Genomic DNA, 15,721 nt, shown 5'->3' on the forward strand with positions numbered 1-15,721 from the left:
TTTGCTTATCATCTATTACAGTAATCTGAATTCTCATTGTTGAAACTTAACCAAAACACAATACATGAAAATGACAAGCTAGGGCTTGTCATTTGTGACATTTAATAAATAAGATAGGATCGCTGGTTTCTCTTAATTGAAAACAGATGGAGGCTTTAAAACAAGCATTTTTCTTTGAAGGTGAATTGCCAAATTACTAAAACTTCCTTTTGTACAAGATAGTCCTGTTGGTGTCGGTAAAGATATTAATTCTAGTCATATGTGTGTCTAAAAATAGAAAATCTTGAGGAAAAATAAAATAAGGTGTAAAAACACTAGATTAACAGTAGTAAAAAACTCCAAATGTTTTCACCTTGTGCTAAATCTGTTACACAGTAGGTATTTGGGGGACTCTATATGAAAATGGGTTGTTTAACCTCACATAAGCTACCACTGGAAGAGAACAGTTACACAGAGTTTGGCCAGAAGGTGTATTTGTAGTACCCAACAGATCAACCACAAAATTACTTCAATGTGTTAGTATTATAATCATGAATACAAAGGGAGACTTTTACATGTGCACTTATTGATGGTCTTGCTTATTGTTTCATCTTACTTGCTCTCCCATAATTTTTTGTAAACTTAACTTGGATTGATTGGATATCTTAATATTACATGGTGACTATGGGAACTGATAAAAAATTCATGCACAAATACTGATAATGTTTAATTAATTTAATCCTTTAGTACACCTAATATTTTTTCCACACTTGTGCTGAGCTGTATACTGCTTTCGCATCAGCAGCACCACTGGGCTGAGGAGTAGGTGTTAAAACAGTGACAGGCAAGTGGTTACATTCCAGTCCCTAACAGGTTTTTCTTTCCTCCTTTTCTTATTTTGGGAGGTTTCTCCCACACTACCATTTCTACTAAAAAGATGGGAAAACATGGATTGGATTGTAATCTGAATAACAATTCTCCTAAAGGATAAATAAGAACCTTTTTCATGTTTAAGCTATGAATATAATACCTAATAAAAAATAGATTGCTAGTTTTAAGTGGTTTTGTTTTGTTTTGTTTTGTTTTGTTTTGTTTTGTTTTGTTTTGTTTTGTTTTGTTTTGGAGTAGCTTTTCATTGCTTAGTATGAAATTGGAGTCTGTGTGTAATGTAGTTCCAGATTCTCTTACCTCAGTTTGGCCTATGTGTGTATGTGAGAGAGACAGACACACATCTACCTGCTCAGCTTGGCTAGTCTTCTTGAATTGCTTAGGATCTTGGGTTTTGCATTTAATATCCTCTGTAACTAAAATGTACCAAAGCTGGTTCTTTCTTGGCACATCACCCCTTTGCTTCATTCACAGCTCTCAGCTGGATCCGAGAAGTATTCTCAGTCGTATCTGAAATTCCAATCTTTGTAGCTGCTTCTTGATTTTCTTTGTAGTGTCATTGCTAGGTGCTTTTTTATGTTTGTTTGTTATCTGTCTCTCTCACTTGACTGTGCACCATTAGGGCAGGAACTTGGTCTTGTTTATTGCTGTGCCCCAGCACTAAGATAATGCATGCTCAGTGAATCTTTAAAGTGGGAAGGCATGGAAATAATTTCATATTTTGGGACAAGTGTCTAAGATATTAGGCCATTAGTAATAAAAGGTATAAAGCATTGAGATTTTCAGGAGTCTCAGAGTAGCATACTTCTAAGAATTTTGATGTTTTTGGGACAACTAATTTTTGTTGTTGCTACGAATTAAGCAGATATCATTGTACCGTTCTGAGAAAGCCTACTGAGATTCTTGATGTAGAAACAGCTGCTTTCCACTTGCCCTGGTGTCATCTTCAACTCCGGTTCTTCTTAATACTCTTCTTTGGCTAATAATTAAGTGTTATTTTTATAACAATTTATCCAGTTACTGAATTTTGAGGTTTAATTCTTGTGTTTTCTGGCATTTGTTAAAATTAGTTAATTGATTTTGGGGGTAGGATATTGTGAAATTCTGTAAGGTTAATTCATCTATAACCCTTTAAAATTTGTTTTGGATAAAGCATTTCTGTTTCAGTTGATTTTTGCCATTCAATATTAAAATTTTTTTCTCCTAAAATTTAGTTACTGATCCCAAATTAGAACCTCTCTAAAATAGAATTAAAAGCAGCAAATCTTTATGAAGAATTCTATAAAAATTGCTTGTTACATGTAAAACATCTCAAATTTAACACGGTTGGGTAGCAGATTATTTGTAACAGTCCACTGTAATATCTTGAGTCTTCTTCAAGTACAGATTACTAGATTTAGGGGCTGGTACGGTGACACTGCAGGCTAATCTTCCTGCAATCACCAGCATCCCACATGGGTGACAGTTTGTGTCCTGGCTACTCCACTTCCAATCCAGCTTGTTGCTTATGGCCTGGGAAGGCGGCAGAGGATGGCTCAACTCCTTGGACCCTTGGACCCATGTGGGAGAGCCAAAAGAAGCTCTTCACTTCAAGCTTCGGATTGGCTCAGCTCTGGGTGCTACACCCACGCGGGGAGTGAACAGTGGATGGAAGATCTTTCTCTCTCTGTCCTTCTCTTTATGATTCTCCCTTTCAAATAATAAATAAGTCTTTTAAAAATTATTAAATTTAAAAAATTAAAAGCTTTTCCTGTCGTATTTTTTTTTTTTTTAGTCAGAAATGTTACTCTGTAGAAATAGGATCTTAAAATGGAGACCTCTTTGATAACATTTGTTTTTTGTTTTTATTACACCAGGTAGTTTTGGATGTTGGGTGTGGAACTGGAATTCTCTCTATGTTTGCTGCTAAAGCTGGGGCAAAGAAGGTTCTTGGAGTTGATCAATCAGAGATATTGTACCAGGCAATGGATATCATAAGGTAGATGCATTTTAACGCTTAATTTCAAAATATTTTAAAAATATAATTATTATTTATAGATTTTCTTGGATTTAGCACCTATACAATGCTTTAAGACATTTATCTCAATAAAAATTCATTTCATAGTAAGATTTTAAATTGAATGTAGTTGGACAGGCTTGAACTTTGGTGCTAAATAATCATTTAGAGTTCTAATTAACAAAAATTATAAATAGTTTTTTTAATTTTCAGTAATGTCTATGAATATGCTAGTTCAGTATAAAAGAAGTCATCGGAATGTAGGATAATATTGACAGGAGTTTACTGAACTAATTACATCAGTAATATTTTGTTTCACGAATAGCAGTTAGACTTAAGACCAAGGCTCATGGTTTTGTTTTGTGACAATGCCTACCCCTAAGTAAATTCCAAAATGGCTTCAAAAATAATGTTTAATTTGATTTTGTAAAAGTACTTTCTGTTGGGTAGTTTAGATTAATTAACAATAGATTTTTATAGTTTATATTCTAATAAGAAGGCTTATTAAATACAGTTTATAATATTAAATTTCTTTGATCTGTGTTTTACACAAGTATTTTAGATTTGGAAACTACCAGTAATTTGCAGGATAAGTAGTGTTTTTAAGAAATAAATAGAGCCTGGCACGATAGCATGGTGGTTGAAGTCCTCTCCTTGCACGCACGGGGATCCCATATGGGCGCTGGTTCTAATCCTGGCAGCCCCACTTCCCAGCCAGCTCCCTGTTTGTGGCCTGGGAAAGCAGTTGAGAGTGACCCAAAGCCTTGGAACCCTGTACCCGTGTGGGAGACCCGGAAGAGCTCCTGGCTTCAGATCAGTGAAGCACTGGCCATTGTGGCCACTTGGGGAGTGAACCATCAGATGGAAGATCTTTCTATCTTTCCTCCTCTCTGTATATCTGCCTTTCAAATAAAAATAAATAAATATTTTAAAAAGAAGTAATATGTTAATGAAATAAAATTATGTAAAACTGCAATGTTGTAGATATTGCAGAGGTGATAAAGATGTATTATGGTTTGAAAGCGTGGATTTGAGTCAGGTTGATTTGCTGGTGTCCTCACTGTACTACCTGTTAGAATCTAGTAAGTTTGTTTTCCTAGATCTTTTGCTGTGGTTAACTACACTATCATTTTGTGGATTTTTAAAAAGTACCTTCAGTTTCTCTGGCAGTTGCCTTTTAGATTCATGTGAGATCTACTGTTTGAAGGCAGGGATCGTTTTAGAATTATTAAAAATTTTTGCCAATGGTAAGATTATAGTAAGCTCTTTTTATTAGAAGTCATGAAAGAACATGTTGATAAATGAATTTGTCATTTTTTAATATTTATGACAAAATGGGACTAGGTGCTTCCATCTAGTTGTTTACTCCCAGGGTAGCCACAACAGCTGGTGCTGGACCAGGCTGAAGTTAGAGCCCAGAATTCAGTCATGCAGTAGCAGAGGCATTGTCATTGCTTTGTCTGGTACATTAACAAGGATCTACACTGGAAGCAAAGCAGCCAGGACTCACATGTCTACTGAAAACAGGTGCTGGTGTTACAATCAGCAGCTCAACTCACTGTGCTAAAACACCAGCCCTTAATTTCTTGATTTTGGAGGGAAAACCCATGGAAAAGAATTGTGGTAACACTCATTTTCATTTTATTTCACGGAAGCCCTGATTTCTAATAGAAACATGTTTGTGCATTAATTACATTCAAATTTGTTGTATATAGAATTTAGTCCTAGAATATATGGTGTTCAGCCTTATAGAAACCTTATAAAATATTTCTGAAGTGTCTTTTTAATTTTTAGTTAAAATAAGGAGGATGCTATTTGTGATAAAAATTACTGATAAAGAGAAATCAATTTCTGGTTCTTTTTTAAAACAAGTTTTATTTATTTATTTTAAAGTCATTGTTACAGAGAGGGAGGGAGTGACTGGGAGAGAGACTTTCTATTCACTCCTTGCTGGGCACAACAGCTAGAGCTGGGCCAGGCTGAAGCCAGGAGTCGGGAGCGCCATCCAATCCCCCATGTGGGTGCCAGAGCCCAAATACATTTTTCTCAGTCCACTAACAGGGAACTGGATCAGAAATGGTGTCACTGGGAGAGACACCGGCCTATACGGGACTGCAAGCATCTAAGGCTTTGTTTGCTATGCCACGACTCTAACACACACCTAGTGTCTTTTCTTTGTGAACATCTAAACTTTATCACCTTTAATGTAGGTGTATGGCTCTGAAGGAGCAGAACAGTGGAACTGAATTATGTCTGTGGCATATTGATGAGCTTCCAGCAAGAATAATTCGTTTTAAAATTACATTATGTGGCTGACATAGTGACATAGCAGGCTAATTTCCCACCTTTGGTGATAGCATGCTGTGTGGGTGCCAGGTCTAGGCCCAGCTGCCCCACTGCCAGTCCAGCTGTTGGTTCACTTCCCAGATGACTACCACAGCCAAATCCGGGATATCCTGAAGCTAGGAGCCAAGGGTTCCATCTGGGTCTCCCAAGTGGATTTCAGGGAACTAAGTACTTGGACCATCATCTGCTGCCTTTCCAGATTTATTATCAGGAAACTGGAATGGGAGCAGAGGAGGTCAACTGGAAGCAGTACTGTAGTGCTGCAGCATTGTAAGCAATATCTTATCCTACTGTGCCACAACACTGGATACTTTACCATCTTGCTAGATTAATCTCTTAGCCCTCCCCTTTTCTGTCTTTTGTTTTACTTTTTATGGTGTATTTTAAATAAAGTCTTCTACCTTATGTTGGTAAACAGATTATAGGACATTGAGGTGCTGATGCCTGAGTGCACTTACAACCTAGCCTTCAGTCTTTATATACTATGATAAAATAATAGAAATTGGTGACATTACTATCCACTAAATTTCCCTTGAGGTAGGTATGATTATAGGATATTTTTATTTTTAGTTTCTAAAAGATTTATTTATTTTTATTGGAAAAGCAGATTTACAGAGAGGAGGAGAGACAGGGAAAAAGATTTTTCCATCCCCTGATTCACTTCCCAAATGGCTGTAGTGGCTGGAGCTCAGCTGATCTGGGCCAGGATCCCCCTGTGGAGTACCAGGTTCCAAAGCTTACGGGGCATTCTCTGCTACTGTCGCAGGCCACAAGCAAGGAGCTGGATGGGAGGTGGAGTAAATGGGACACGAACCAGCACCCAGATGTGATGCTGGTTCTTGCATTGGGAAGGATTAGCCAGTTGAGCCATCATGCCAGTACCATACATTATCCTTTTGATACCCATAAAGAAATTGAGCTACAGGTATTAACTGCCTGTTGGAACGTTCATGCTTGTAGACAGCTTGCTGTGCTGTCATTTCCTTTGGGCGCTTTCCCAGATAGTGTTCACCTTCTATTTTGCTGTGCCTAGAATCTATGATGAGTTTGAAAAACAAGTCATTTTGTTTTGCATAAACAAGCATTGCACTGTTTCTTCAGAAATGATTTCTTTTGGCCTTTTTCATATTGTGAGAAAATGACTGTTTTCATAGTTTTTGTTGCATTTGTCTTTTGTCTTCCATTTGATATTTTGAAACTTACACTGTAGGGTAATAAAACTTTAATTCTTTTTATGACCATGCTTCTGAGTGTGTATACATGTAATAGTTTATTGTCAGTAAGGCCTTATCTACCAAATAAGGTGATAGTGTGACATAGTTAACTGTAGCATGTCTATTCACATGACATGAATTCTAAGTTTGACTCTTTGACTAGTTAGCTTTGTAAAGGAAAATTCCTTCCTTTTGAAGCCATGGTGTTTCTTAAAATGGTGTTTCCCTCATAGATAGTTGTTAGAATTGAATCCTTTTAGAGCACTTTCACAGTGACAGGCCTGGCTGCTTACTAAATGTTACCAGAAATTACAAAGTTTATTGATGGTAGTTTGTTTTTTCAGATTTATTTTTATTTGAAAGGTACTTGGAAAACAAAGATTAGCCAAATGAGCCATTGTACCAAGCCCTGTGCATGTCATTTCATCCCCAGAGACAGAACTGATGGATCTGTCCTACTTGAATAAATCCATTCTGTATTATTGTCTTCCTTCCTTCTCTCTTAAATTATTCATTTGAAAGAGTTACAGAGAGAGCTAGACACACAGACATCTTCCATGCACTGGTTCACTTCGCAAAAGACCACAGTTACCCAGGCTGGTTTGATGCCAGGAACCAGGAGATTGCTCTGGGCTTCCACATGCAGAGTCCTAAGCCCTTGGAGCATTCTCCACTGCTTTCCAGGCACATTAGCAGGTAGCTGGAGCAGGAAGCAGCCAAGACTCATACGGGTACCCACCATTTGGGATGCCAGTGTCACAGGTGGTGGCTTTATCTGCTACACTAGTTTTTGTCCCCTTCTCTCTTCTCTTAGAACCATAAAACCTGAGCTCAGCGCAATGGCTCAGTAGCTAAAGTCCTTGCCTTGCATCCATAGTAACCCATGTGAGTGCCAGTTCCTGACTCAGCTGCTCCACTTCCCATCCCACTCCCTGTTTGTAGCCTAGGAAAGCAGTAGAGGATGGTCCAAAACCCTGGGACCCTGCACCTGCACGGAGACCTAGAAGAAGCTCCTGGCTCTTGGCTTCAGATGGGCTTGGTTGCGACCATTAAGGCCACTTTGGGAGTGAACCAGCAGACAGAGGATTTTTGTCTCTCCTTCTGTCTTTGAATATGCCTTCCCAATAAAAATAAATTAATTAAAAAGAAAAAAGGAACCATGAAAGTTAAGACTTTTTTCATATTTATTTGTACCCACTCACTTAAACTCTGCTCTCAACTTTTTATTTATTTTTAAAGATTGGTTCCATAGTGAAGGAGTTTATGTGTTTATCATTTTCCAGTTTTTTTGTGTGTGAGAAGAATAACTAAAATCTACCTGTTTATGAAAAATATACAGTTGAATTAGGGTATTAGCTGTAGTAGTCAATATTGTAGACATGATCTCAAGGCATTTGTGTCTGCTATTTTGTATTCTGTGATGTACAAGTCCCTATTTTATGTTCACCCAGCCTGCCCGTGTGACTACTTAATTCTTTGTTTCCATTTGGCCTTTTTTTTTTTGAAATTACATATATAAATGCTTTTACATACATGCAACTAAGAATTTTAAGTTGTGTTAAAAATATTTTTACCTCATTTTCATATTAAAACAATCTAGCATTTATGAAGAAATGAGTTTAAATGGGGATTAATTTGAATCATTGATGTAAACTGGAGTGTTAGGGTTTAAGAAGAATCTGGCTGCTAAGTTTGCAAATGTGAATAAAATAGAATATAGATTTTTCTAAGATGTTATATTTAGTAAGGGCAAATACAACTCAAAATGATTTATAGAAGGGAAAAAATTGTTTATTGTTATTCTGCATTTCTGCATTAAACTTTGCAATGAATGATCATTTCAAAAACATAAACTCACCTAAGGATAGCAAAGCTACTGAATGGCCAGACAATGGCATGCTGTGTTCACCCTCAGGAAGCAGAAGTAGCTTCTGGTGATGTTTTTGCCATTACTCTGACTGCCTTCGGTTTCTCATTGACATAGGCGTAGAATAGCTGATTTATCTAGACTCATGGATTGTTGCAGGGGAGTTTTCTTGAGAAAGTCGGTCCATCAATTCTAATGGCCATGATTCAGTGCTTTCAATTTCAGTTTGACATTAAAAATGCAATCTTTTATGTTCCTTGTGTGTAGAATACTGCTAGAAAGGAATCATTAAGGGAAGCCTGGGGAGTATTTTTGATCTCTTACAGTGTTTATGTAAGTGTCCTCCATACTGTAGGACAGGCAGTTCAGCTTCATAATCTCGTTATCTCTAAGTCTTCTGTAATTGAGTCAAGGTGGATACTTAAGGTTTTTTAATAGACCTGGAATATCTGAAGATCATGATTTTTTAAAGATTGGTAAGATACATAAGGATATTTCAAAAGCTAATGGAAAATGAAATGATCTCTTTGTTTTGGTATAGAAAATTTTGAATTTGAATTTTTCTCATAATACTCCTTTTCCATAAGCTAATTTTAAGACCTTGCATGAAGTGTTTGAAGAAGTGTCAGAAAGTACACCAACAGAGATTTGTGAAAGGATGTTCCTTCATGTTTTTTCTAACTTTAAAATGAATAACAGTGAATTAAAACAACTGAAGAAAATTTCAAGCCACTAATGTGGGTAAAATATCAAAACCAAACATTTTTCGGTTTAAGAACTATATGATTTTTCGGTTCAAGAGCTATATGATTCTATTGAAAGTCGTGGTAATGAACAAGACATGTTATAAGGAAACTGACTTTATTTCCTCTTTCACATCCACCCAAATGATACCTTAATTTCCTGACTTAGTGATCCTGTCTTTGTGATCCCATGAGCACACCTAGTTGAGTAATTTAACTGGAAGAACTCACAAAACTCTAAAGCTATACTCCCAGCTGAGATTTGGTAGAGTACAGGATACAGTGGGGGACAGTTGGTAGAGTACAGGATACAGAGGGGGACAGTAAGGAAAATATACTCGTAAGCATAAAGGTCAAGTTCAGAATTTCACTGCAAGAGTCACTCGGAAACACTTTTCTTCCCGGATTCAAAACACAGAAACCTGAAAGGGGTTGCAACCCAGAGATGGTTTCTTGGGTCATGAAAGCTCATGATTCTCAGAGAGCTGATTATGTCAGCATATACCTGATGCAAACCCATGAAAAACACCAGGTGTGCATCATGAATTTTCATGTTTACTGTGAGCACACTGTCAACTTGGCTTACCTTGACACTGTTTGAAATCATTAAATTGATACACAGCAGTTCTGTGAATGTTCTAGAAATTCTATTGTTTACACTTTAACCAAGAATCATTTCGTGGCCACAGAGATAAACAAGAACTGAGTAAAACAGACCTACTGTGTTAACTTTTTCCATAGATCAAATTGGAATCCTGGGATTTATACATCTCTGTTATCCAGCAACTCTGAATCTCTTAAATATCCTTAATGTTTCTAGACCTATGCTTCAATCCACATTCCTTTATCTCACCCTTATAAATGTATGTGTACTTAATGGATGCTGTTATTTGTGTTGGTTTTTATCTCTTATTTCCCTTTTTCATCCATTCTTTGTAATGTTACTAGACTGACTTCCCCACCCATTTCTCCTTTGAGTAAAAAAAATGATGAAAAAAATGCTTTTGTGTTGTTATAATTAGAGGATAAAGAAGAAACTAAAAATTACCCTTGATGTTGCTGTCAAATATCACTATCACATTTTAGTATAAAATGGTGCTTCGTGAAGAAAAATGAAATATAAAATGTTTTGTTTTGCCATAAAATTTTGAAGTCACACAATTTTTTTATCATACACATTTTAACGAAGTTCTTAAAGATCACTCTTTGGCTTAAAAGTTGGATAATAGGAGATGAAATCCATAGAAAATGTTTTACTAGAGTGTAAAATCAGGGCTGGTGCTATGGTGGTGTTGGTCAAGCTGCCCCTTGCAGCACTGGCATCCCATATGGGAGCTGGTTTGAGTCCTGGCTGCTCCACTTCTGATGCAGCTGCCTAAGGTGACTGGAGAGCAACAGAGGACAGTCCATTCACTCTGTACGCACATGAGAGACCCGAAACAACCTCTGGACTCTTGACTTCAGAGTAGCCTATGTCAAGCCTTTGTGGGTGTGCATTTAGGGAGTGAACCAGTGAATGGAGATCTCTCTCTCTCAACTTTGACTTTCAAATAGATAAATAAATCATAGAATATAAGCTCTCATAGTATAGACAGAGATTTTCTATTTTGTTATTTCCTCTATGCCTCAGTCAAATGGAAGGTTACCTGGCACATAAGAGGCACGTTGATGAATGGAGGACCACATTCTTTAATAAAGGGAACTGATACAAGATTTCTGTCTGAGGAGAAGAGGACCCTGGTCACTGATGGTTCCTTCGTCCTGCCCTTCTCACATGGCTCTACACTGAAAGGGAGCTGTAAAGAATGGCTGCACCTCCCCCACCTGTCCTTTTCCTTGGTGTGTGCTAACTCCTTGAATCCTTTTTCATAGCTTCATCATGTTTTCCTTCCCTCTAGTGAGCAGAGTATTTGCATTTCCAGTATTCCCTCCATAATATCCATGTATTTGTTGATATCTTACATTTTATAGTAAATTTTATATTCGTTTTAGTGTGCTTTAGGAATACAAGAGTAGTAGGTGTGCTTGAAATAGTAAACTGATGAAAGCAAGTAATATTACATCCTGTATTGTACATTTTCACATCAGAATTTTGTTACTTCTTCATATGCTTTTTAAAAACAGTTGTTATCACTCTTGTATTATTTTTGGGAACTTTAGAGTTGTTTTCATCAGAATTTTTAAAAAAGATTTATTTATTTTCTTTGGGAATCAAAATTACAGAGAAGAAGAGAAAGATGAATCTTCCATCCACTGGTTCGCTCCCCAAATGGCTGCAATAGCAATAGCCAGAGCTGAGCCAATCCAAAGCCAGGAGCCAGCAGTTCTCTCTAGGTCTCCCACAAGGGTGCAGAATCTCAAGCCTTTGGGCTGTCCTCCACGGTTTTCCCAGGCCATAAGCCGGGAGCTGGATGGGAAGAGGAGCAGCCAGGATATGAACAGTGCCCATGTGTTTGTGTCAGAATCACATTGGGCAAAAGCAGAGTATCAATTTGATCCCATATTTCTTATTTAAAGGCTGTGAAATGTCTTTAGGTAGAACGAGGCTCCTTACCATCACCTCTGAAGACCTCCCAATGTCTTTGTCTTGTGTTGTTCTCAGCAGCCTAAGCTGTGCACAGTTGTTAAAACTTGCTATTTATCTCCCATACATCTACATGGGAGCCAGCTGTGTACACTCACATGACCCCAGTGAGTCAAGTGACTTCTTCAGACACCCGTAAACATCTTAACGTGTGTGCAGATGTCTGTGAGGTACCACGTGAGCTCTTGTGGTGCCCTATGCTGCTATTGCCTTCCTTCGGAACATATTCTTAAGGGCATGCATTCTGCCTTTGTAAGTTCAGTATGCATTAATTCATCATGCTTTGCTTCTATTATGTGAAAATTCAGTTGAAACTTTCAAGATGGATACTAAGTGTTCAAACAGAATTTGCACTCAGAGGTTGATATGACAGTTTTTATTGGAGTAGCTAAAAAAAAATTGCTCTTTTTAAAAAGTGCAGTGTCATTTCTGTAGAAATCAAAGCTGTGCTAGTTCAGCTGGTATTTCCAAAGACAGGATTCATTCACTTCCAGTGCTTTTATACTAAAGTAAGTTGTAGTAAGTAGCCATTTGAGGAAACTATGTGCAACCTATAGATTTTTTTTTCATAAATGGAAAATCAGATGATGATGAGCAGCCTCATCAAAGCGTTTACTTATGTGGCTGTTATTCTCCGAAGTATTTACTGTTGTTACAGTCTCAGTAACTATGTCAGCCATCAGCGTACAGCTGCAGTAATCTCATCAGAAGAAATTTTATCGAATGTAGCTCTGAAAGGTACTATTAAACAAGGCACAAATGAACAGTATGGAAGTGTGTATGGGCATTGAATATTGTGTATATCTTGAAGTATTGTCCAGGGATGGTTTATTTCTGTCTTCCTTCTCTTCCTTCCTTTGAAACCAGAGAGAGAAAAAGATAGGGGGAAGACTGTCCCCCAGTAAATGTACCCCATGAAGAGCTATTTTAATTTTTTTCCCTCCTTCATCTATACTTAATGGCCCTGGTCAGTAACTCTTGGCATATATTCCTTGATGCCATTCATATTATTGTTTTCTGCAATCATTTTCACCAGCCAAAACCTTAATAGCTATCAGGATTTGGACTGTATTCTACAAAGCTTAGTAATGTCTCCCTTTAAATCACATGTACTTCCTCTCTTTTTCACATTTCAAACACCATCCCAATAAGCTCCCTTCAGTTACCTGATCATTGCTTTGTTCTTGTGTTGTCTTTGCTCCCCTCTGCTTGATTATCCTTTTCTTTAATTTGTTAGAAAAATCAGGTAGCCAGCAGTCCCTGTTGCCTCAGAAGGACTTTGTTACATACAGGGATGAGGGTTGGGCAGTTACTCCCATTGATGTGGGTATACTGCAGCTGGTTTTCACCAGTGGAGCAGATAAATTGCACCACGTGAGAGCGTCTAGTTAGACACACTTGGGGACTGATCATCAAACACAGATAAACCTTTCTAATCAGACAGTGTAAAATGAGAGAGCTCCCTGATTGTGAGTCCTCAGAGTATGTGCCACTAATGCTTCACATGACTCAGAATTTGGGCCTCTACCTTGATTGTCCAGCCACCTGTGTCATCTGTAGGAACTCACAGCTTTTTAAAAAGATATATGTATTTATTATTGGAAAGACAGATATATATAGAGAAGGAGAGACAAAGACCTCTGTTGGCTGGCTCACTCACCAGGTGGCTACAGTAGTTGCAGGTGAATCAGTCTGAAGCCAAGAGCCTCCTCTAGGGCAGGAGGTGCAGGATCCCAAGGCCCTAGCCATCCTCTACTGCTTTCCCAGGCCACAAGCAGGGAGTTGGATACAAACCAGCACTCATGTAGGTTCCTGGTGCGTGCAAGGCAAGGATTTAGTCACTAAGCCATCACAGCAGGCCTAGGAACTCATAACTTTAAATGCGTTACTTTCCTGGCAAATACTTAACAAGAAGGCCTTCAGTGAGAAGAGAATGTGTGCTTAGCTTTTTCTCCTGCCATCATTGCCTCTATGAGGGACGGGTTTGATTAGAAGTGCTGACAGCAGCAGAGTGGCAAGTTGTTGTCTCTTCCCCTCAAGCCTGCTGCTCTCTGCCAGGCCACTAGGCAGTTTCTGAATCTCTGTTTTGCCACGTCATCTGAAGGGTTGATCAACAACCATTCCAAGAAGACTAGAGCCTTCTAATTTGTGTGTGTGTGTGTGTGTTTTAAAGATTTTTTTATTTATTGGAAAGTCAGATATACAGAGAGGAGAAGAGACAGTGAGAAAGATCTTCCATCCGATGATTCACTCCCCAAGTGAGCGCAATGGCCGATGCTATGCCGATCCGAAGCCAGGATCCAGGAACTTCTTCCAGGGCTTTGGCCGTCCTCAACTACTTTCCCAGGCCACAAGCAGGGAGCTGGATGGGAAGTGGAGCTGCCGGGATTAGAACCGGCGCCCATATGGGATCCTGGCGTATTCAAGGCGAGGACTTTAGCCACTAGGCCATGCCGCTGGGCCCCTGATTTGTTTTTAATACTCTCCTTTTGCTGGCTGAAGAATCCCTCAGTCTCTTGAATTTAATCAAATTGGTGGGATTTTTGTTTTGTTTTGTTTTGTTTTGTTTTGTTTTGATGAAAAAATGAATCTTGCAGTTTTCTCTTGGAGCTGTTTTTTCCTTCATATAAAATTGAAGTTGATCGTGAAGCTGTTGTAGTATAGATGTGGGGCGACTTAAGCCCATAGCCCAGACACTTGTTTTGGTAAATGAAATGGGTGACTGCTGTGCCCTGTTGTTCACATACTGTTTCTTGCTGCTTTTGCAGAACATAAATGTGGAGTTGCAGCAGAGAGTGTAAGTCGTACTAGTCTAAAATGTTTATAACTTGGCAATTAAGAGAAACTTCATCAAATGCTGTTCTAGTTCCTTGGTAATATCATTCCACTATCTTCTGGCTTGTGGAGAAGTAACCTGTCAGAACAGCCATTATTCCATTTCAAGAAATCTGTCAGGTTTTTCTGTCTTTGGTTTACTGAAGTTTCACTATAGTATATGAATTTTAATGTAGTTATAAAATTTATTACATTCCTCTGATGTGATGCATGACTTTTTTTTCATTTTTAGAAAATTCTGTTAGCTACTCATATGCTTCTGTTTCTCTTCTGGGACCTACTTAACTCCAAATCTTCTAACTGCATCCTTAATTTCCTCTGCTGCGCTTCTATAGTGGTGTAAATTAAGATGTGGTACACTTTTTTCTATAAATGGTCATATAGGAAATATTTTAAGCTTCATGAATTATCTGAAGTCTCTTGTTGCTGTTTTTGTTTTAAGTATCTCCTTTGTGCTGGGCATAACTGGGTCATAGTCATAACTTCATAGTCTTTAGTCTAAATGTTTATCTTAAAAGATTGTTAGACTGGGTGTGGGAGACCTTAGTGAAGCTACTGGTTTCAGCTTGGACCTGCCTTGGCTTTTGTAACCTTGTAGGAAGTAAACCAGCATACAGAAGTCCTAGCTGCCCCTCCTTCCCCTTTCCTCTTAATCTCTCTCTCACTCAGCCTCTCAAGCAAATGTTGAAAATCTTTAGGTGGAGGGAAAAAAAGAAATTTTAAAATGTGTATGCTACAAGATTTTGTGCTATAACTTAAAGTTGTACTTATCAAGACGATGTTGTGCTGGCCTAAGTATACAGACATAAGTCTTGAGATGAATTTGAAGTTCAGAAAGAAGCATATACATATGTGTGTGCATTTCTACAAAGGTGCTGAAGAAATTTCTTAGCTTAGTGAGTTTTTATCAACAAAATTGAAGCTGTCTACTAGTAGTAGTTGTTCTAAAGTTTTTTTCAAATACCCCCATTAATAAGTATTTTAATATTACTTTTCACAGATACTTGATCCTCGTATTAAAGTAGCCTGAGAAGTAAATAGGGCAGGTTTTGTCTTTTTTTACACATCATTTCAGAACTCTAAAAATTTGATGATAGTCATATAGCTGACAAGTGTTAAAGAAAAAAAAAGTTGGGGTTGTTAACTAATAGGTTCAGCCACTGCCTGCAGTGCCATGTGGCTGCTGGTTTGAGTGTCAGCTGTTCCTTTTCCTATCCAGCTCTATGCCAATGTGCCTGGGAAAGCAGCAGAGGATGACCCAAGTACTTG

At 38.0% G+C, this 15,721-nt stretch overlaps 1 protein-coding gene across 3 annotated transcripts in view; it reads left to right on the forward strand.

The window, feature by feature from the left end:
- The window catches only part of PRMT3 (protein arginine methyltransferase 3), a 107,675-nt gene that overhangs the window by 26,395 nt on the left and 65,559 nt on the right, over positions 1–15,721 (forward strand). For all 3 annotated transcript variants that reach the window (XM_040980010.1, XM_040980008.1, XM_040980009.1), the window contains one exon: positions 2,724–2,845. In XM_040980010.1, the coding sequence (XP_040835944.1) occupies positions 2,724–2,845 (122 nt within the window). The remainder of the gene's footprint in view (positions 1–2,723; positions 2,846–15,721) is intronic.

This window comes from Ochotona curzoniae, unplaced genomic scaffold (genome assembly GCF_017591425.1).
Source record: "Ochotona curzoniae isolate NIBS_2020 unplaced genomic scaffold, NIBS_Ocur_1.0 contig_3432, whole genome shotgun sequence".
Classification (NCBI taxonomy): Eukaryota; Metazoa; Chordata; class Mammalia; order Lagomorpha; family Ochotonidae; genus Ochotona; species Ochotona curzoniae.